General features: G+C 40.1%; 1 protein-coding gene across 1 annotated transcript in view; it reads left to right on the top strand.

The window, feature by feature from the left end:
* Window positions 1–21,894, top strand: part of Aebp2 (AE binding protein 2) — a 68,691-nt gene that overhangs the window by 33,186 nt on the left and 13,611 nt on the right. Inside the window, exons 3-5 of the mRNA XM_005008408.4 lie at window positions 3,096–3,203; window positions 12,330–12,516; window positions 18,616–18,740. Of these exons, the coding sequence (XP_005008465.2) occupies window positions 3,096–3,203; window positions 12,330–12,516; window positions 18,616–18,740 (420 nt within the window). The remainder of the gene's footprint in view (window positions 1–3,095; window positions 3,204–12,329; window positions 12,517–18,615; window positions 18,741–21,894) is intronic.

Here is a 21,894-nt window from a genome sequence, read left to right on the forward strand (position 1 = left end):
CGTCTTTCATGATTTTTAATGTTCTTTTTATGTATGATACTGTTTTTGTGGACTTAAGACTGAGTATCTTTGTGGAAGCGAAGCATTCCCCTCCCCAATATTTTACCCAAATTGTAACTTAACACAGTTAAATTTGGTCTCTTTATTCTGTAAAAATGATTGAAGGTATTGCTTTAATAGTGTTTCTAGACATTCTTTCATCTGGAGTCTGGACTGTATCTGCTCACTAATGAAGCCTAGAGCTGATAACCTTAGAGGGGAGCCATTGCCACAGTAGTCATCTTTGCTCCAGTGTGTGTGGGGGTTACAAGTCCGAGGTGGTTCCTTCCCAGGATAGTGATGGGAGTCAGGTTATGTTAGAGACTGAAAGGAGCTAGTACCTTCCTCTGTCTCTTCCTCTTCTCCTGCCTTCCCTCATCCTCTTCCTCCCCTCTTTTTCTCCCTGTCTCCCTTTCCCCCTCTCCTCTCTCTCTCATTTTTCTAGGCTGGCTCAGTCTTAGCCCTCCTGCCATAGACGTTTGAGAACCCTACCTTTTCTCTTTTTTGGTTTGAAAATCATGAGAACAGGTGTCACTTAAGAGTTATAATAGTAAAATGGTTCACTGTTGCAAAAACAGTATGCAGTTCTGTCTCCAAATACTTGATTTTTAAGGCACTTCTTTTGTTTATGTGAATGACTTGAGAGAATTTAAAAAAAAACTCCTTTGTGTTTATTATTTGAATTAAAAATTTAAAATCGACTGAATCTAGTATTTTTGGAATCGAGAATTGATAGATGTAGTACTCGTCATCTACATGTGATGGTCAGACTGCTGAATTAATCAACACAGCATATAATGTTTTTTTTCCCTAGGTTTACTTTTTTTTTTTTAAATTGGTACCAGGGATCAAACTCATGACTGCATGCTTGCAAGGCAGACACTTATGCCACTGAGCTAATCCCCAGCCCCTAGATTTACTTTTAAATATAGCAATAACACCAGCTAAACAGTTGTGTCAAATGGCAGTTAGTGGTCTTGCCTAGACCTATTTGATGGAATATTTTTGTTTTCAGATCAAAATTGACCTCAGCCATTCATTCTTAGGAATTTCCTCCCCCAACTCTCCCATCTTAAATTTTTTTTATTTCAGACTGGAATATTCTAAAGTACAATGCGTTTTTTTTTCTGGTCATACTGGAGTTTGAACTCAGGACTTGAAAAGTGATAGGCAAGGACTCAGCTACACTGTACCCCCTACATTCTGTTTCTTCGGCTCCACTTGTATCTTTGATGGCTTGGTATGTTGTACTCTGCAGTATTCATGCTAGCATGATTCTTTCTGTAGTTCTTATGATAGGACAAAAAGCCTAAAAATGTTTCTTTGAAGGTAATGGTTACAGTGGTTGGGAAGCAGTTTTCAGTGTTAAGTTTGAGGGCTGTATCATCAATTAGGAAATTGATGATCTCACTGATAGAAACTAAAAAAGAATAGAATGTTAGTGTTGGTCCCTTCCAAAGTCATACTGGCCAGACATTTTTTTTGTTTTGTTATTGGGAATTGAGCTCAGGACCTTGTGCTTGCCAGGAAGGCACTGCACAGCTGAGCTCTATCCCCAGTGCCTGTACTTAATTTTTATTCAGTTGTGTTTTTTTGTATCAGGATTCGAACTCATAACCTTGCAATTGCCAGGTAGGTGCTGTGCTACTGAGCTGTCAGCTTTACTGAGTTCTTTCAAGTGGTTTTTTTTTTTTTGGGGGGGGCAGGGTTTCACTGTGTGGTTCAGGCTGATCTTGAGCTCACAGTAATCTTCCTGCCTCAGCTTCCTGAGCACTGGAATTGCAGGCATTTCTCTCAGGTTGAGAACCTGAGAGTTTAACATTTGTTGACTTTTTTTCATTTGGTTAAAAATACCCCAATTTGTAATATTTCTATTTGAGAACCACCACAGACAATGTGGTAACAAGTTGATTTGGATCACAAAAGACAATTCACCAATTATAAAGGCTTACACAAAAACATTAGGTTCTGAGCTGTGCCTGGTGGCTCACACCTGTAATCCGAACATTTGAGGGGCCGAAGCAGCAGGATTGTGGCAAGTTGGAGACCAGCCTAGGCTACACAGTGAGCTCAAGGCCAGCCTGAACTACATAGCGAGACCCTGTCTCAAAGACACAGAAAAATAGTTAGGTCTCAGAGTGATATAGGAAAGAAGCTAAGATTACTGGTCTTTTCAAACAACAGAGAGTATGATGGGCATATATGCACATGCTTGTAATCCCAGCACTTGGGAGGCTGAAGCAGGAGGATCACCATGAGTTTGAGGCCAACCTGGGCTACATAAGTGAGGTCAAGGCCAGCCTGTAAAAGATGTGAAACCCTGTCTCATAAAATAATAACAACAAAACCCAAACAACAAAGAGTAGAAGATATGTTAACTTCACACCTTCACAAGACAGTAAGGAGTAAAACACTTTTGTGCCACCATCCAGCAATGATCTGCTTGTGTTTGCAGCAGCATTTACAGTGGACGAGGTGGTGGTGACACATGCCTTCACATTTTAGTGATATATTTAGTTAATAGATGCCTATTCCCTATGTAGTAAATAGAAATGTAAATAATAGCCTGTTTGTCCTAATTCCTAGAGATGCAGTGTTGTTTTTTTTTGGGAGTGGGGGAAGTATTGGAACGTGAACTCAGGATCTTGCCTTTGAGATGCAGTGTCCATGTTTTATGTGTTTCCTTCCAAATGGCACTTCATGACTGATGTGTTCACTCTATTCAGGGGGAGTAGGCAGCAGCCTTAAGGAATGGAGTTAAAACTCTATTGCTGGCCATGGTGGTACACACCTGTGATCTTAGCACTGGGCTAAGATGGGATGATTGTTGGCGTTCGAGGATTGCCAGACTCTGTTCCCAAAAAAATAAAAAAGGAAGAAAAAATGTGCCTCAAATGGGAAAGTTCAGAAAGTTGAATATATTAAAACATTTTGATTGCTGGGTACATAACATTACTATGGCATTTTGTTAGTTGAAGACTTCGTGTTTATTTGAACTTACCATGAGTTGAACTCTGTTGAGATAAATGATGGAAATGATGGCTTTCTTTTAACAGGTGTTTGTTTGCTTATGGAAAGGCTGTAAAGTGTATAACACTCCCTCTACCAGTCAGAGTTGGTTACAGAGACACATGCTGACACACAGTGGAGACAAGCCTTTCAAGGTATGTATGTGGAGGGGCTTGTTATGCAACCTTGTTACCACTGCCTTTGCCTTTCTAAAGTTTTCTAAAAGAACTGTTTGTTCTAACATTTCTCTGTAGCTATTTGCATTTCAAAAGTAGATGGAGGTGATTTAATCCTGTTTTTTTTTTTTTCAGTTTGAAGAACAGGAAAAAAAATGCGCTGTTAAGTGAGGGTCTTCAGAACCATATTGGGGTGGTTTGCTGCCAGTTTGCTGTTGATACTTGTGGCCTGATTATGTTTTCTCATTATCAGGTTTCAGCACTGTTATCAGAGCACACCATATGAAATAAAAAGATTATAGAACATTAGGGATTTGATTTCTCATTTAGTTTAAGAGGTCATGCTGCTGAGGGCGATAAATTCTTCTGTGAAATAGATGTGTTCTAGAAATGTTTATACAGAGCAAGTTTCTGTAAAAATCGTTTTTTTTCCATTTATCCTCATTAAAAATTAAACATAATATTTTGGTTTCTAATTATGGAAAGCATATACAGATTAAAAGTTGTGTTTAAAGTTTAATAGTTGTGAAAGCCATAATATCTACTGGAATGTGAATACTGTGCCAGAAACTTCCCTTGGGTTTCATTGGAGGATGAGGTAATTCTTATGGAGTTGCTTTTGGAACTCACTTAATGTTTTGGAAAAGGCAGCCATTAACAAGTTAAGAAAATTACCAGCATTGGCATCCTGGGGCAGTGGCGCTGAGACCTGGAGGCTGAGGCTTTGTTCATGTCTAGAGCCCCCACCCTTACTCCTGCGCACACCGCCTTTGCCTGCCTGCCTGCCTGCCTGCCTGCCTGCCCGCACGCTCACGGCTGTTAGTTCCTCTGGTCTTTCTCTGAGGAGCTACAGCATGGAAATGTATTGGACTATAATCCATATGCTGGTGTGTGTGTGTATTTTAGTGGAATACATTTATTAGGACACATTTCCCCCCCTTTCTTTTTGGAGACAGGGTATTGCTATGTTGTTCAGACTGGGCTTGGATTTGTATGTGGTTCTTCTCCACAGCCTGCCACATGCTGGACTGTAGACATGTGCTTCTGCTTCCTAGAGCAGTGTTAAATATGCAGATACCTCACAGAGTAAGAGTTCTCCTTTTCCTGTACCGAGTTTCTCCCATTATTAGTATCTTACATCGCAGCACCTTACTTTGCCTTGGGTTGGCTTAGTTTGGCTTGGTTTGGTTTTGTTATTTTTGAGCCAATCTTGCTTCGTAGTCCATGTCAGCCTTAAAACCTATCATGCATCCCAAACGGGCTTCCAGTTTTTGGTCTTCCTGCCTCAGTCTCCACCTGGACCTCACACTGAGCTGTACTCCCACCCTACTCTCACCCCCACTTTAAGAATAGTTTTATGTTAAGTATGTTGAAACAGGGTCTCACTGAGCTGCCTAGGTTGAGCTTGAACTGCTGATGATTCTGTTTCAGCCTCCCAGTGTGCTGGGATTAACAGACATGTGCCACCATGCCTCGATAGGAAATGCTTCTTTTTTTTTTAATGAGACAGGGTATGGCTGTGTAGTTTAGGAAAAGTTCAGGCTAGGTGCTTTTGTTTGTTTTTTGGTGTTTCGAACACAGGGTCCCGCTATGTAGCGCAGGGTGGTCTCGAACTCAGTTGTGTATCCCAGTCTGGCCTGAAGCTCAGTGTTACTCCTGCCTCAGCCTCTCAAATGCTGGGATTACAGGTGTTTGCCACCACACCAGCTGCAGGCTGGGTTTGAACTCACTATGGACGCCAGGCTGATTTTGAATTCTCCATGATCCTCTTGTCTCAGCCTTTGGGGTGCTGGAATTGCAAAGGTGCATCACTGCACTTGGTAGGAATTACTTGTTCAGCTCCCTCCCCCAGATGGAGCTACAGGCATGGGGCTGAAGCTCAGTGAGTGTGTAGCACCTGTGAGACCTTGGACTTGAACCTCAGCTTATTGCCAATAATTTTTTTTTTTTTTAATTGGTACCAGGGATCGAACTCACAACTGCGTGCTTGCAAGGCAGGTGCTTATGCTGCTGAGCTAAATCCCCAGCCTCATATAGTCAATAATATGACATCTGTGGAGTTGATGTGCACTGTGTGCTCAATAAATACACTATTTTTGTTAATGTAAAAGAATAATTTACTCGTGTATTTCCATATATAATTTGTAAGGCAGCCTTCTGTGCTTAATTCATTATTATGTTTAGACTGATTTCAAACCCTGTGCATATGGTGTTTTCCCCCAGTTCCTCTGAGAAGCAATAGAAAATTCCCATGGAAAAGGAAAGAAACTTTTTTTTTTCTTTTAACTTTTTTTTTTTTTTTTTCCTCTTTTTAAATAATGCCAGAAATGGAATTCAGGGCCTTGTGCTTGCCAGGCAGATGCTGTGCTGCTGAGCTGTATTACCAGCCCAAAGCTGTCTATTTTTTCTGGTACTCCTAGTTAAACTCAGGGTCTTTGTGCTGAACTATGTCCTAAAAGCCTTTTTTCTTTTAACAGTTTCATTAATTGCCTAGGCTGTGTTTGGTTTATAATCCTACTGCTGCCTCACCTCAAGAGTGCTCAGATTACAGCCATGTGCTACTTTGTCTAGCAAAAAACTTGTCTTTAAAGAAAAAAAATGTCCTGGGATGGTGGGGCATGCCTGCAGGCCCTGCACGTGGGAAGCTGAGGCAGGAGAATCACTGGGAGTTAGCGACCAGCCTAAACTACGTAGCAAGATCCTCTCTCAAAAATATAAATAGGTTCTCTTCCTTTTTTCTTTTACCTTTTTTGGAATTTAACCTATATCTTACACATGAGTTCTAACTATTGGGTTGTATCCCACACTCCAGTTTATAGTGAGTGTCTGATTGCAGATGCATACCGCTGCACTTGCACCTGGCTCTAAAAAAGCCAGGCCTGGTGATGCACACCTGTGACCCTAGCATTTGGGGAGGCTGAGGAATAAACCTGATTAATTTCAGCCCAGCCTTAGGTAACTAACTTAGCAGCTTTGCAATATCTCACCTCAGAAAACAAACAACTTTTAACAAATGGCTGGCAATTTAGTTCAGTGGTGAAGGTCCTGTATTCCACAGTACTGCAAAAACAAACAAAAATAAAACCAGAGAACAAAAAAAAAGTTCTAAGGGGAATGTCTTAGGGTATAGTTTTGTGAGTCACAGACATCACCATTAATTTTAATTTTTTTTTTTTTTTTTGGCTTAGTGTGTTGTGCATATTATTGGGGCCTTGTTAATAGTCGGTGCAACGTGTACATAAGTGTTGATGTTTGGATTGACTATTTTGGGCACAACCGAGGGTCTAAGTACACATACATGTTTAGGAATTTAATAATTTGCTTTATATAAATATTGAAATAAAAAATAAATAATACATTGAAATAAAAAACATTTTCACTGAAACACGATTTTCTAATATCTCTTTCCTGTCCTCCGACCTTTCTCCCACGTCTTATCTGACTTCTGTCAGTCTCCTTTAGTTGTATGAAGTGTTATACTTTTTTTACTTACTAAATTATTAGTTAGATTGATCCAAATTGGTCTGTGTACAGTCACTTTATTCATTGCTATGTAGTATTTCATGGCAAAGACAAACCACGTTTTTCTTTTCATTAATGGTAGTTTGCACTGTTTGCAGTCTTTGGCTACTATTAATAAACCAGACATTCCTCAGTCTGTCCTGATTGTGCTTATGTGTTTGTCCTTCTTGGCTCTCTAACACATTGTTACCCAGCTCTTTTAATTTTGATTTTGGCCCTCATGGCTAATGAGCAGTGATGTCTCACTGTGGATATGATTTTCATTTCCTTGATGAGTAATACTGAGCTGAGCACACACACACCACCCCCTCCCCTACCTCACCCCCATCCTTTTTTTGAGGCAAGACCTCACTGTGTGGTCTAGGCTGACCTTGAACTCATTGTAGTCCAGGTCTAGGCTGGCCTCTAACTTGGCAGCAGTCCTCCTACCTCAGTGAGTACTTCTTAATTTTTTTTTAATTGAGTACATTTTTATGTGCTGTGGTTATCTGAATATTCTGCTTTAGAGAAAGGGCCTATTTAAGTTTGACTATTTTTTTTAATTCCTTTTTTCTTTTTTTTTTTTTAATTACTGAGTCATAGCAATGCTTCATATGTTTTAGGTCTAACTTCCTTGTCAGATACAAGTATTGCAAATACTGCCAACCTTCTTGGGATATCCTTTTTGTGTTTTCTTTCTTTCTTTCTTTTTTTGTCTTTTTTTATCAGTAGCAGGAATCGAACTCATGACCGCACACATGCAAGGCAGATGCTTATGCCACTGAGCTAAATCCCCAGCTTTTTATCTTTTCTAATGGAGGGTTACATATGTGTACACACATGTACTCATGATGAAACTTAACATTCACAGGATCATGCAGTCATCACCTCTGTGTAACCACGGAAGTACATGTGATTTTGAGAGAGAAAAGAAAGCATAAAAAAGTATACTATTTAGGGAATAGAATGTAGCTTCTTACATGTGATACCTTATGGTGGCCATTTTACATTCCTGTTTTTGTGATAGTAGAAATTGAACCCAGGGCCTCAAATGCTAGGTGAGTGCTCTGCTGTGGAGTTACACCCCAGCGCTTTGTGTTTTGAGACAGGGTCTTGCTGAGTTGCCTCGTCTGCCGTCCCGCTTGAAGTATGGCCGCAGCCTGCCAAGTAGCTCACATGGAGTTGCCCACCACCTGGTCCAGCAGAGATCCAGTAATTCTGACTAAGGAGCTTGGGCTGTCCAGAAATTAAATGTAAAAGCAGTTCGTTGATGCAGATTTTCTCAATGATACTGTGCAATGAGTCAGATGAAGTGGGGGGGGGGGCGGCAAAAATGATGATCCTTCGTGCCTTTCATGTCACATTACATATTTCAGCTAAACTAATCCTTATGGCTTTGAATTTACTGTTACTTTCATTTTGAAGATGAGGAAACTGAGATGGGAAAAGGGATTTTTTTTTTTTGGATAGTCAGTGACAACAGTGACAGGTGCAGGGTTTCAGAGGAAGAGCTGTATATGGGATCGTGTTCTTGACTGCTCACCATGTTATGCCTCTCAGTAAATAATACTGCAGAACACTTCCTGTGCAATAAGCGTATTATATCTTGTCCTTTACTCTCTATCTTTTCTTACATCTGTTAGGCCCTCGTTGTGATTCATTTGACTTGTTTTTCTAGTGTTTCTTTTTTATTAAGTATGATAAACCTCAAGTTTTCCTTAAAGCATTCAGTTTTCCTCATATCTTAGAAAATTGTGTAGTTGCTGTGCTGTTGAGTTCTTTGTATGTGGGATAATCGATAAAATCATACTGAAGAATTCTTTAGAAAGTGCACGGTCCTTATTGAAAACATTTTATTCACGTTGAAGAGGGAAAGGAAGTTGGCTGGTAGCGGCAGGCCTTGGAGTTTAGCCGGCAAACCTCTCCCTTAACTTCTGGCTGTCTCTTGCTGTTCTTCCTCCTTGCTGTCACATGGACATAGCTCCCTTATAAAAGGAATAGTTGTTATTAAAATCTGATTAAAATCACAAGAAAACTATAATCTGCCTTCTTTTGAGAGCTGCTGTTCTTCAGTATGCTGTAAATTTAACTTATTAATGTGAATTTATATACGTTAAAGAACTATTTTGAATCATTTTGCACATGTGTAGTCTGGTTCATTTCTATGTTGGGCATCATTTTATATTGTTTATTTACCAATTTATGTTAATTGCCTAATTTGCCGCATTTGGTTTTCATAACACCTTGTCTTTCCTTGCTGTTCATAGCTCTGCTGTTTTTGAAGAGTCTAAAGTATTTATTGGGTTCATATCATGTCCCTTCAGCTTAGGCTGTCTTGCTAGTGCATCAGTTTAGGTTCTGTTTGTATGTTTTTGTATGACATCAAGGCGCTGGTGACAGCTGGTGCCATCACAGATGAAGTAACCTGGCCCTGTGTGGTTCAGGTTGGGTGGGCCCTCCACTGCTGTGTGTCGCCGTAGTCTCTGGCTGTTATAGTTCCTGCTCACTTAGCTGCTGTCCCCATCAGAGCAGTGCTGATGCCTGCTGCTGACTCCTGCCTCAGCGCCTCACTGCAGTGAGGGCTGGGCAGAGCCCGGCGGTAGAGTGAGCATGAGTGGGGCCCTGGGTTTGGTCTCTAGCCTTGGAAGAAAAGGCAAAACTGTTACTGCTGCTATGGTGATTACAAAGTATTTTTAAAACATTTTTGGGAGATCGTTAATGGTGTTTTTGGTAGAGAGGAGGAGATAAGGTCTTGCCGCATTGCCCGGGCTGGCTTTGAATTTACTGTGTACCCAGTATTGGCCTCAAAACTTAGCCTCCTGCCTCAGCTCCCCAAGTGCTAAGATTAGAAGCGTGCACCACCATGGCTGGCTGTTGCTGTTTTTGGAGACAGGATCTTGCTTATATGGTCTAGGTTGGCCTTCAACCCAGGATGGACTTGAATTCACAATCTTCCTCCTGCCTTGGGCTCCTGAGTGCCAGGATTATAGGTGTGCACCACACCAACCAGTCAGACTTGCTTTAAATTTGAGAAACTAGCTTGTCTGTCCGCTCTCATCCAAGTATCCACCTGCAAAATAGATTCACTTAGTTTTGTATTATTATTTGGATTTTTTTTTCTTCTTGCTGGTGATTAAATTCAGGCAAGCACTTTACCACAGAATTACATTGCCAGCCCTGTCATGTTATATATGTTACTAACTTTTATTTTCTTAAGTCAGTTTTTCTAGTCTTGCTAAGGGTTAATTCCACTCAGGTATGATAAAGCTTACCCCCACATAACTAATAAAAACCAAAATTGCATCTGTTTCTTGGGGCACCAAGGTAAGAAGATCACAAGTTAGAGGCCAGCCTTGCCTTGGACCTTATTTCTGTGTATAAGATTCTTGAAAAAGACAGTCCCTGTAAAGTAACAGCTTTTGCCTTTGCCACAGATGACTTAATTTGCCAGGTACGATGACATACCTGTAATCCAGCCACACAGAAGGCTGTTCAACAGGATTCCAAGTTTAAGGGCAATTTATGAAGACCTTGTTTCATAATTAAGAAAAAAGAAGACCAGGAGCATAAGCTCAGAGCTCCCTGATTTAATCCCCAGTACTGTGAACAAACAGCAACAACAACAACAAAATCCCAGCCAGTTATACTTGTGTGCTACATTTCATTGATTTATGTCTGTCCTTGTTTACTACCACACTATCTTGATTACTATGCCTGTAAATAAGACTTGAAAATGAGTGCTATGAGTACAGGCATGGTGTTCGTTGGCACTGTGTTGCAGTAGGTCTGTTGCAAAATGATACACTTTAAAAAAGTATTGCAACAAATTAAATGTAATAAAATTTAAAAATTCAGTTTCTGAGTTATCCTGGCTATAAAGTCCTTCCCAGCAATATTTGAGTAGGGGCTTCTGTAGCAGAAAGTATGGTTTTATTGCCATGTGGTAATCTGTAGAAGATGGTGGCCTTAGAAAGCATTACTCAGCCTGGCACTGTTGTGCCTGCCTTTATGCCCAGCACTTAGGGAAACTGAGGTAGGAGGGTCTCAAGTTTGAGTCCAGGCATTACAGCTTAGCATCTTAGTGAGGCATTGTCTCAAAATAAAGAAGAGAAGGTTGGGGGTGGAGTTCAGTTGCGAGGCTGTGGGTTCCCCATGCCGAGCAATGGTAGTACAAGTTGAGCTGTGTGGGAATAATGTGCTTGACGTGTTTGGTGTTGAATATAAAACTTGACGTACTTATTATGAGTTTGGTTTTCAAGTTAAAAGCTAAATTACTAATAGAAAAGTCAGTACCTATAGATTTTAGTGTTTGGAGGATCATTTTGGGAAATGTTTTGATTATGGAGAATCATTTGTTAGAGAAGATGTACAAAACTGACTAGAAATCAGGTATTGGACAGAAGCTAATTTGTGTACTGTCATTTTGATGATACCTGAGTGTTTTTCATTGTTGGAATAGTGAGTCTGCCAGATTAAGTAATTGGTCCCTGCTCCCTTGTGTGTGGAGTGGGGATTGAACCCGTAGACCCCTTTCCTGTCTGAGCTACATCCCTAGCCCTTTTACTTGCTGCCTTTTTTTTTGGTACTGGGAATTGAACTCACAATTCACAACCTCAGGCTTGCCAGGCAGGCGCGTAAGCCACTGAGCTAAATCCCCGGCCCTATTGCTGCTTATTTTGATAAAAGGTCTCACTAAAAGTACCTGCACTGAACTTGAATGTGTGATCCTCCTGCCTTGGTCTCCACAGTAGCGAAGGATTAACAAGTGTACACCAGTGACCTTAGCTGATCTTTTGAAGTTTTTAACTAGAAGTACAGAAAGTTAGTGAGACAGCGTTTATTGGAATTTATTATAGAGGCCTGTGGGCTGAACCCAATGGTGCACACATGTAACTCCAAGACCCTGGGAGGTCAAAGCAGGGTGATCATAAGTTCAAACCCCATTGTGCAGTTTAGCAAGCCCATCTCAAAATACACAGTACACCTCAGTGTGGGGACACTCTGCAGTGTAAAGAGGGCCCAGGCAGTTCAGTCTCGAGGCGCACCACACGTGAGCAATATTGAGCACATCTGTAACAGTTTAACAAATTCATTGAATCCTTTGAAAGTTAATACTAATTTTTCTCTTACATGTTAAAAACAATGTTGAATAATAGAGTAGCTGCTACAGATTTTGAAGTAGCAATATGTGTTCCTAGAGTAAAAATATTCTTCAAATCTAGAAAGCAAAATGATAGACTATCAAAATAACATACTGCTCTCATTACAAAAGTGCTTCATTTAAAACCAGATCTTTCTGCTAAGAAAGTCCCACTGTTTTTATCCTTACATGTAGTGGAAGAAGGAGTAAACTGGTGAGTATTGAGACTCATTTACCAGCTGTACCACTGGTAAATGTGTGTTACTTTGGACAGCTTGATTTATTTGTATGATGAGCTGCTTTTCTGAAAGAAGTCCCTCAACGTTTGCTTTCTAGAATTGGTTCTATTGCGCTACTGATTCTACTTTGGAAGTATGGAGTACTCACCCCAATCCTGCATGTGCCTTACCCCTGATGTCCTTTTATTCTCTCTCTCTCTCCTTCTCTGTCTCACTGTCATGCAGTGTGTTGTTGGTGGCTGCAACGCCAGCTTTGCATCTCAGGGAGGGCTAGCTCGCCACGTACCCACGCACTTCAGTCAGCAAAACTCCTCAAAGGTTTCGAGCCAGCCAAAGGCCAAAGAAGAATCTCCTTCTAAAGCTGGAATGAACAAAAGGAGGAAGTTAAAGAACAAAAGACGACGCTCATTACGTAAGTGCTGCATTTGGAAAATCTGAATGTATTAGAAGGTTTTTATATCATTAGCTCTCAGGCAAATCCAGTTTTTAATGTTGTTCAGCTTGGCTTATCTGTTTCATTCAGAGTAATCAAAGGATACCCATCACTGAGCATTCATCGTTATGTGTAGTAGCTTAGGAAGTATATGTGATCTTCAACTCCGTAGAATTAGATTTTGAACAGTACTAAAGTTTTAAGCTAAGAAAATTTAAATCACAGCAAGTTTGGTGTTAATCTCAGAGCCTACTGGTTCTTTGTATCATCTGCTAATCCTGTATGTCCTCAGTAAAGAAGTGTGAATGAGGGGGTGAATAAATGAATGAAGTTACCAGGAAAGTCTTCTGTACAGGTCAAATAGACATGGCCTTAGTTACTTATCTCCTTGCTAAGATAAAATACCAACACCAGAGTTAATAGAAGAAACATTTATTCATTTTTTATATTAGATTTGGTACATTTTAGATATACATAACAATCATCATAGCGTACGTGCCATAACGCTGTTTTTCCCCATTCCCCTACTTTCACCAATTACAAAACTTTGTTTACATGTTTTCCTTTCTGTCTCTCTCTTTCTCTCTTTTTAAAACTTTTTCCTTTTAAAGGACGAAAGATTTGTTGTAGCTTAGTTTGTAGAGGTTTCAGTCTGTAGTTGGCTGACTCCAAAGCCGCGTGGCATTCATGTGGAAAGAGTTCATGGCAGGCAGAAGGCAGCAGAGGAGTCACCAGCAAGCTACAAACAGTGACCCTCTTTCTGTCCCGTATATTTCGGGTCCAGATGATCGATCCACTGTTAGGGCAGGTAGTGCTTACACCCTGGGTGGGGCAGCCTTAATCCTAGCATTGCCCCATGAATCAAGTTCAACATCAGATCTGTTTTTGTTTTTTTGTGTTTGTTTTGAGACGGGTCTTGGAATGTAGTTCAGGTGGTCTTAAACTCATGTAGCCCAAACTGGCCTTGAATGCATGACGACCCTCCTGCCTCAGCCTGGCGTTACAGGTGTGCACCACCATGCCCACCTCCAGCATCATATGTGATCCCAGCACCACATACCCCAGATTCAGCCACCCCCAAAAAACCCACCTGTAACTGCATGAGGGTTTGTGGCGGGGGGAGGAGAGCAATCTAGATATAGATCATATCAGCACCTTCACCTGTTTTCTTGGAATTTGACTGAAGTATAAATGAGAATCTGGATGCTAATCCAGGATCCAAAGCTGGTCTCATTTATGTTTTAGACACTACAGAGCTACTGTGGACAAATGAACAACAAGTGAAAAATGAGCTTTTCTAAAATGCCATGTTTCTTCTTGTGGACATTTACTTTTTCCTCACAGTTAGCTAGTGAGTCAGGCGCAGAATCTATTTCCCTTTTGACCTTGTTTTACTGGTCATTTTATTTGACAGTTGAGTACTTGCAGTTGCACATAGGAAAGATGCTAAATATGTAAGGGCAGCATCACACCTGTTGTCTAGCTCCTTTCTAGCTTTTGTCTCCGTGTATGCACAGTAATTTAACTTTACTCATCTGTTCATGTTCACTTGGCAACGCTGACACAATTCGCTACTCTGTTCTTGCAAAAGGAATAGGTTCAGTTAAATACCCAGTTCTGCTTAGAAATGGGCGTATGTCCCTGCTTAAGCATATGCTGTGTATGTTGCTTTCAGTCGTGGTGTTTCCCCAGTTTTAACTACAGCAGCGAGACAGGAAAGGTAGGGGATGTCCAGGATGGAGATGCTGGTAAAAACCCTTTTAGGTACACTGTTTGATTGAGTAGATTACTTCCTGAGTTTTAAGCCTTTCCTTTGGGGAGCAAAAGTACTATTGAATTGGTCTTGTAGCTGCATAACCACATGATTTTGTACCACTTATTTATTTATTTATTTTTAGCTTTTTATCGGTACTGGGAATCGAACTCATGACCGCCTGCTTGCAAGGCAGGCGCTTATGCCGCTGAGCTAAATCCCCAGCCCCATATCACTTATTTTTTATGTGTTTATTTTTTTGGTACCGGGGATCAAACTCAAGACCTGGCACTTGCCAGGCAGGCACTTATGGCTGCTGAGCTAAATCCCCGGCCCTCCTTTATTTGTTGTAGGGTACTCAGACCATTTGCTAGGCACAGTGCCACACTCCTGTAATCCCAGCTGCTTAGCGGAGGACTAAGGCCCAAGGACAGCAAGTTTGAGGCCATCTTGGGCAATTTGTGTGACCGTGCCTCAAAAATAAAAAGGAAACTGACATATTGGCACATGCCTATAATCCCAGCACTCAAAGGCTGAGGCAGGGGGATTGCTGCAAGTTTGAGGTGAGCCTGGGCTACAAAGTGAGTTCAAGGCCAGCTTGAACTGCACAGCAAAACCGCGTCTCCAGAAAGGAAAGAAAAAGAAAAGGACTAGAGTTGTAGCTCTGCACTGTCTTATGTTCAGTCCACGGTGCTGGGGTGAAAAACCATTTTGCTAATACCTTATGTAACTCAAGAAGGTCATTTTTACTTTTTTTTTTTTTTCTTTTGTCTTTTTCCTTTTTATCGGTACCAGGGATCAAACTCACGACTGCCTGCTTGCAAGGCAGGTGCTTATGCCACTGAGCTAAATCCCCAGCCCCGGTCATTTTTACTTAATACATTACAAATAGAACTACCACATAAGTAATTTTGTGTTCATTAACATTTTTAAAATGTAGGTAATTCTTTTTGTTGTGGGGTCCTGTGTTGCCCAGGCAGGCCTTGAATTCAGCACCCTCTCATCTCATCCTGAGTGGCTAGGGTTTCAGGCATGTGGGAAGAATAGCATAGAATGCTTTCCACTTAGTCTCGAGTGTTTAGCCATGAGCTAAAAATACTTAATGCATCTCCTAAGAATATTCTTTTACAAAGCCATATCACTATTTTTATACATAACTACAGGAAAGGTCTCTCTTGTGATTTCCAGGGGGGTTTTGGTTATGTATTTTCTCAGTTAAAAAAATGCTCTTTTTTTTTTTTTTTAAACTTTTTATCAGTACTAGGGATCGAACTCACGACCACCTGCTTGCAAGGCAGGTGCATATGACGCTGAGCTAAATCCCCAGCCCCTACACTTTTAACATACATAATATATTCATTGTACACAAGTGATGTCAACTTACATTTTGAAGTAACTTCATAGTTGAAAAATGATGAAATGAAAAACAATCCCGGGGACCTTGTTTTGGAAATAGGGCATGGCTCTGTAGTGCAGACTGGCCTTGAGCTCACTGTGTTGACCTGGCTGGTTTCACAGTGATTCTCCTACCTCAACTGATTGCAGGCATGTGTACCACTTCACCTGGCTGCTTCTTTTACTCTTATGGATCACAGTATGTACCGGCTTTAAAGATTACTTTTCTAGGGTGGGTTTTTTTTTGGCTTTCTGAGACAGGGTTTCACTGTATAGTTCGGGCTGGTCTTGAACCTGCAGTGATCTTCCTGCCTGAGCCTCCCAAGTACTGAAATTACAGGGATGTGCCACCGCATGCAGTTTCTAGTTTGATTTTTGTGTGTGTGTGTGCGCATGCTGGGAATTAGGGCATGCACCATGTTGAATATGTTCTCAGCCCCACTGAGACACAGACACACACACACACACACACACACACACACACACACACACACGTCACTCTCACACATTCTCACACACTCCCTCCCTCCTTACAAGTGGAGGTTAATTACCTGACATAGTCTGGATGCATAGACTCTGAGGATTAATGACTTCTTTTTGGCTGGGTAGTACTGGAGATTGAACCCAAAACCTTTACACAGCTACAAAGTTCAGTTCCACCCACTCCCTGTTCCCCACCCTCCTTGGGTATTTTTCTTTAAATTTTGAGGAAGGATCTTGCTGAGTTGCTTGTCCTGGCTGGTTATCCAGCTTGGGATCCTGGTTCCTCAGCTTCCCAGAGCATGGGGTTTACAAGTGTACATCTTGCAGGTTCGTTTTCTTACTGTGAAATTAAATGATGGCTTCAGTGTTTTACTTTTTTTTTTTTTTTTTTTTTTTTTTGGCTTTTTCGTTTTTATCGGTACCAGGGATCGAACTCACGACTGCCTGCTTGCAAGGCAGGCGCTTATGCCGCTGAGCTAAATCCCTAGCCCCTCAGTGTTTTACTTTTGATGAGGGTTGATTGATGTGAGTAGTCTAAAGGGATCAATTATTTCCTCTAAGCATATATTTTTAAGAAGAAAAAGCATGTATTTGGAAAGTATGGAAATGCTATACATTTTTTCCTATAACTACAAAAGAAAAGTTTTTCAGCATTGGGCAAAAAGAATCAGTGCTCCCCTCCAAATTTCAAACATATTTTTCTTTCTGATTTCCCATTATAATTGCATTCTTAATCTTATGGATTGTGTTGGTTCCTTAGTGGGTAGTGTTTTTTACTTATTTGTTGTAAGGAAAAACCCAGTGACTAAGAGCTGGTTTGGTGTTTTCTTTTGAACATGTTAGCTAGTGAAGTTGCCACCCACAAAAGCTTGGTGTATCAGGTAGGTGTCCTGACAACTCTATAAAGAGCCTTAGTTGCATGTTGTAAACTATATAATTGGGAAATACTACCTGGAAATGAGGCTTTTTCTTTTTTTTTTTTTTTTTTTTTTTTTTTGTTAGTAAAATTGAATTAGCCCCACAGATGTAAAATTACCAACTACTCTTCATTTTATAAAATTAGAAGGTTAGACTTGGGCAAGAATAGCAGAATTTATAACAATAGTTTAATGGAATGAAGCTAGAAAATTAAAAGAAAACATCATTGTCTGTGTGAGTGCATAGCATTTCCTACTGAAGGTGAAAGTTTATTTTAAAAATGTCTCATACATTTATTGATGTAAACTGCTTTGTGCTTTACAAGGCATTTACTTTCTTTCTTTTTTCTTTTTTTCTTTTTTAAACTGGTACCAGGGATCGAACTCACGAGCATGTGCTTGCAAGGCAGGCACTTATGCCACTGAGCTAAATCCTCAGCCTTTACAAAGGCATTTTCACAAGCAGTTGTTTTAGTTAATCTGCAGCCACCTAGCCATATAGCTGCTAAATGATGGAACTGAACTTTTTTGGCCTGATTGTCACTCAAAAAATACTGATGGGGAGCCAGACTTGGTGGGTGCAGGCCTGTGATCCAGCATCCCCAGAGGCTCAGGCAGGAGTTCCAGTACCGCTGAGCAATTTAGTGACTCAGTGAGAGGACCCCCCCCCCCAAAAAAAAAAAAAAAAAAAAAAAACCAACCCCACCCCACAAAAAATGAAAAGGGCTTGAATATGGTGCAGTATGAAAGTCCTGGTTTCAGTCTTTGGAATCTGGAGGCAGGAGGGAGTTTTAATGGGGATGGATTTAGTCTTAGTGAAACACAGATAAGTTAAATGACATATTTGGATGGGTGCAGTGGCTCATGACTAGCTCCTGCTATGAGACAGGCTGAGACAAGAGGTGACTTGAACCTGGGAGTCTGAGGACAGTCTTGGCATCATAGTCAGAACCCATCTCAAGGGGGAAAGTATTTAGAGTTTTCTTAAATTCTTAGAAAAATTGTTTTCAGTCAGGAAAATACTTAACCAAAAACGTCAATATTAGTAGGTTGTCACATTTGAACACTACTTAATTCCATATGAAAATAGCATTTTCATAAGGTTTATTGTTTATTTTTGTCCTTGGTGAGTTTGACCCTGGTGTTTGCCATAAACAGAAAAGTTCATCACATTATTGAAAATGCAGAACTGATATGGAAGAAAGATGCCATTAAGTGATAAAAAATTTTTTTTGGGAAAAAAAAAAAAAACTGAAGCGTGGGGTCATACAGTCTGAGACCGAACCCCTCACACTGTAAGGGGGAGAGTTAGCCTGTGGTGCTCAGTGGCATTGTGCTTTGGTACATCTTTATCGTCCCAAACAGTCCTCATATTGAAAGTAAAATTACCTTGCACTGAACTAGATAAGTGCTTGTTAATTACTTATTTACAATGATAGGTACAGTGTTTCTGGTATTGTCTTTGTGGGAAACAAAAGTATTTGGCTGCTTTTCTAAGTATTTTTTTCATTCTTTGTGTTGACTTTTTAGCACGACCACATGACTTCTTCGATGCACAAACACTGGATGCGATAAGACATCGAGCCATATGCTTTAACCTCTCAGCGCATATAGAAAGTTTAGGGAAGGGACACAGTGTTGTTTTTCATAGTACTGTAAGTATCTCCCCCCCTCCTTGGAAATCATTTATATAGATTTGCCAAAATGTATTTTGACTTTTGCTATAATATTTCTAAATTATCCAAACTCTAAGAAAATACCTTTTGAATATTTAAGAAATGACCTCTTTTGCTAGTTATAAAGCAGATTCTGTAATTCTGTATGTTTTAGTTTTTTGAAACAGGTCTTGAAATAGTTCAAGCTGACTTTGAACTCAGATGAAGCCTAGGCTGGCCTCTAATTCATGGCAATCCGTGTTCCTGAATCTCCCCAAGTAGTGGGACTGTAGGCATGCCTGGATCTTTATAATTCTGTATTTGTGATTAAACAGTGTTTATCTATCAAGGATTATTAGGGTGGCAAGTCATACAGTGCTATAATTAGACTGATCTTTTTCCTCAAGTAAAGTAAAATTTTTTCTGATTTCTGGTTTTATTATTTGTATAATTACAGCAGTGGAATCCTGTTAGGTCATTTATACCCTGTAAGTTGCATGTACTTTATTTACTCACACATCTAGCTCATGCTAAATAAAAAAATAACTCTGGCTACCACAGTAAAGTTTCATGAGAAGAGTGGATTCTAAATCAGTTTTATCCCATGATATATCCCATCTGCCTAGATTTGTGACTAGCACACTGTACACTGTGTATTTGCTGAGTGAATTAGCTTTTCAGCAGTAGAGAAAGGAAAAAACACCAAGTTTGAAAATGCAGTAAAACCAGTTTTTATCATAAGAATTGATATATAGTTATTAGTGGTGTTGGTAGGTTGTTAAATTTAAGCCTCTGTTTTTCAGTCTTAAAATGGTATTTTGTATTTTTACTTTTCATCTGTATATGTTATTTCCCAATTATTTGGCATTTCTGTTGTTTCTGCCTACTTATTTTTTCAATGCACATGCCCATTATGTTGGCTTCTCTTCTGTGTCACAAAATCCCTGACATAAACAACTGAGTGGAGAAAAGTTGGATTTTGGAAGTTTTAGTCTTTGGTCACCTGGCCTCTGGCAGTGATCTGAGGGGCAAGCAGAGCATCATAGTTGAAAGTGTGGAGCTGCGCTTGTTTCATGTCAACCAGAAAACAGGATGAAAGAGCAGATAGATATGAGGGGACCAGGGGCTTGCTAATGTCCACAGGGTTGCGCCTCTGAACCATTCTTGGACTAGCCCTACCTCTTGTTTCCATCCCCTCCCAAGAATATGTCAGGTTATGATTTCATCAACAGATCAGCCCAGTGATGAAGTGAGTGCTTTGCCATTCAGCCACCTCCAGAGCTCTGCCTCTGAACACACGAACCCTGTAGGGGACACTTCAGGTCTGTCCTGTAGTACTCACCTTCATCGTTCTCCTTGCTACCTTAGTTTTCATCTGCCATGCTTACTTAACCGCCATGTGTGCCGCATACCTTCTGCCCTTAAAAAAAGAAATGATTCCAGCACTCAGGCCCACAAGGGAGAAAAATTGCAATGAGTTTAAGGTCATCATGGGCTACATACATGGTGGACTATGTAAGCGAGACCCTGTTTCTAAAAGCAAAAGTTAAAAAAAAAAATTTAAAAATTAAAAAAAGAAAAGACCAAAGGACATGTTGCAGTCTTTTTGTGAATTATCACTATAAGAATAAAAATATTACTTAGCTATTTGCTAAAGAAAGAAGATCTTTTGGTGTTTCATTTTTATGTGACACAATCTCAGTCTAGATTAGAGTGGTTTATAGGAAATATAATTTACTAAGATCTGTTCAGATTGAGGGCACTGAGAAGGTAACCAACAGTGGATTAAATGTAAATAGAGGTAGGCTTGATCTAAGTAAAGGTATGAAGTGTGTCTTTAAAAATTCTGAGTGTTTTAGTCACCACACCATCACTGTCATTCCCTAACTTAAATTTTTCAAATGTTGAAACTAGAGACTAGAAATACTGTATGCTTTTTCCAGAGCATAGTTGTATATTATCATTTCTTAGGGCTATGGGTTTCTGTTCAAGCCCCATTTATGGATTCCAGGGTGCACACCTTGTGGAATTTAAAATAAAATGTGTAGTGTTAATAGGAAAATAGAAAATTGAACAGTATCTGGGTATCAGTAAGCACTGGGTAAGGTTTTAAGAAGAGGTACAGTTGTGGGCATGAGGCAAGGAAATGAGAGCGTGAAGAATTGAAGACATGGAGTGAAAGGCAAGGAAGCGGGAGGTTGGAAACAGGAAAGGGAAGGTTGTCTTACTTTGGGAGGCATGAGGTCGTGTGAGTTTGAACTTGAGTTTGGAATGTTATACTTAGTGATTTTCCAAAGAACATACAGAAAATACAGTTTGGTAAGGAGAATGAGAGAGAGTGAGTTGGAGGGGAAATGTTAGTGTTTGGAGACAAGAATGAATGGGCTGGGATTTTTGTTGGGATGCCCAGAGCAGCAGCTTGCCTAACACTAATAGTTGAAGTTACTTTTTGAAGTTCATGAGCATAGGTTTATTTTATTTTTTTATTTTAAGGAGAATAAAACCCCAAAATATGAAACAGAATAAAGCCAGTCAATACAAAGCAGTGAAAGTGGTACATAACTTCAAAACAAGACACTAGGTCAACAACAGTGGCTACTATAATATAGTTTGTTACCTTCACAATAGTCCATTTCCTCAGACACAGTAAAATCAAATAAAAAAACAGCAAAACCAATCAAAACAGCATTGAATAAAACAAAACAATAAATCAACAAAAAATCAGTAATACTGGATTTCAAAAACAAGACAGAAGGAAATCCCCCCATATTTGCTGTATTGCATGCAGTCATTCTCCTGATAGATATTCAGACTACTGGCCTTAGTCCTACAAAGTCTTATCAAACAATACAAATATTTAGTTGTTCTTGTACCTCGGTTGCTATCAACTCAGCAGGTCCCTTGAACCAGCTGGTTGCTTGGGTGGATGGGTGTGTGTGTGGGTGTGTGTCTTGTCAGCCTGCACACTGGTCCACTTAGAGGAAGGCGGTCTGGCTTCTCTCTTCCTGGGTTCCGCCTGTTTTGTGTAATTTATGGAAAAGTCAAACTATCCTAAATGGCCTCTTGCATAGGTTTATGATACAGTAGATCTGATACTGTTTTTGCTGGTTTTGGTTGTTGTTGTGGCAGGAATTGAATGCAAGGCTTTGTGCAT

Source organism: Cavia porcellus, unplaced genomic scaffold, assembly GCF_034190915.1.
Source record: "Cavia porcellus strain 051 isolate PalLab524CR breed Dunkin Hartley unplaced genomic scaffold, mCavPor4.1 scaffold_27, whole genome shotgun sequence".
Lineage (NCBI taxonomy): Eukaryota > Metazoa > Chordata > Mammalia > Rodentia > Caviidae > Cavia > Cavia porcellus.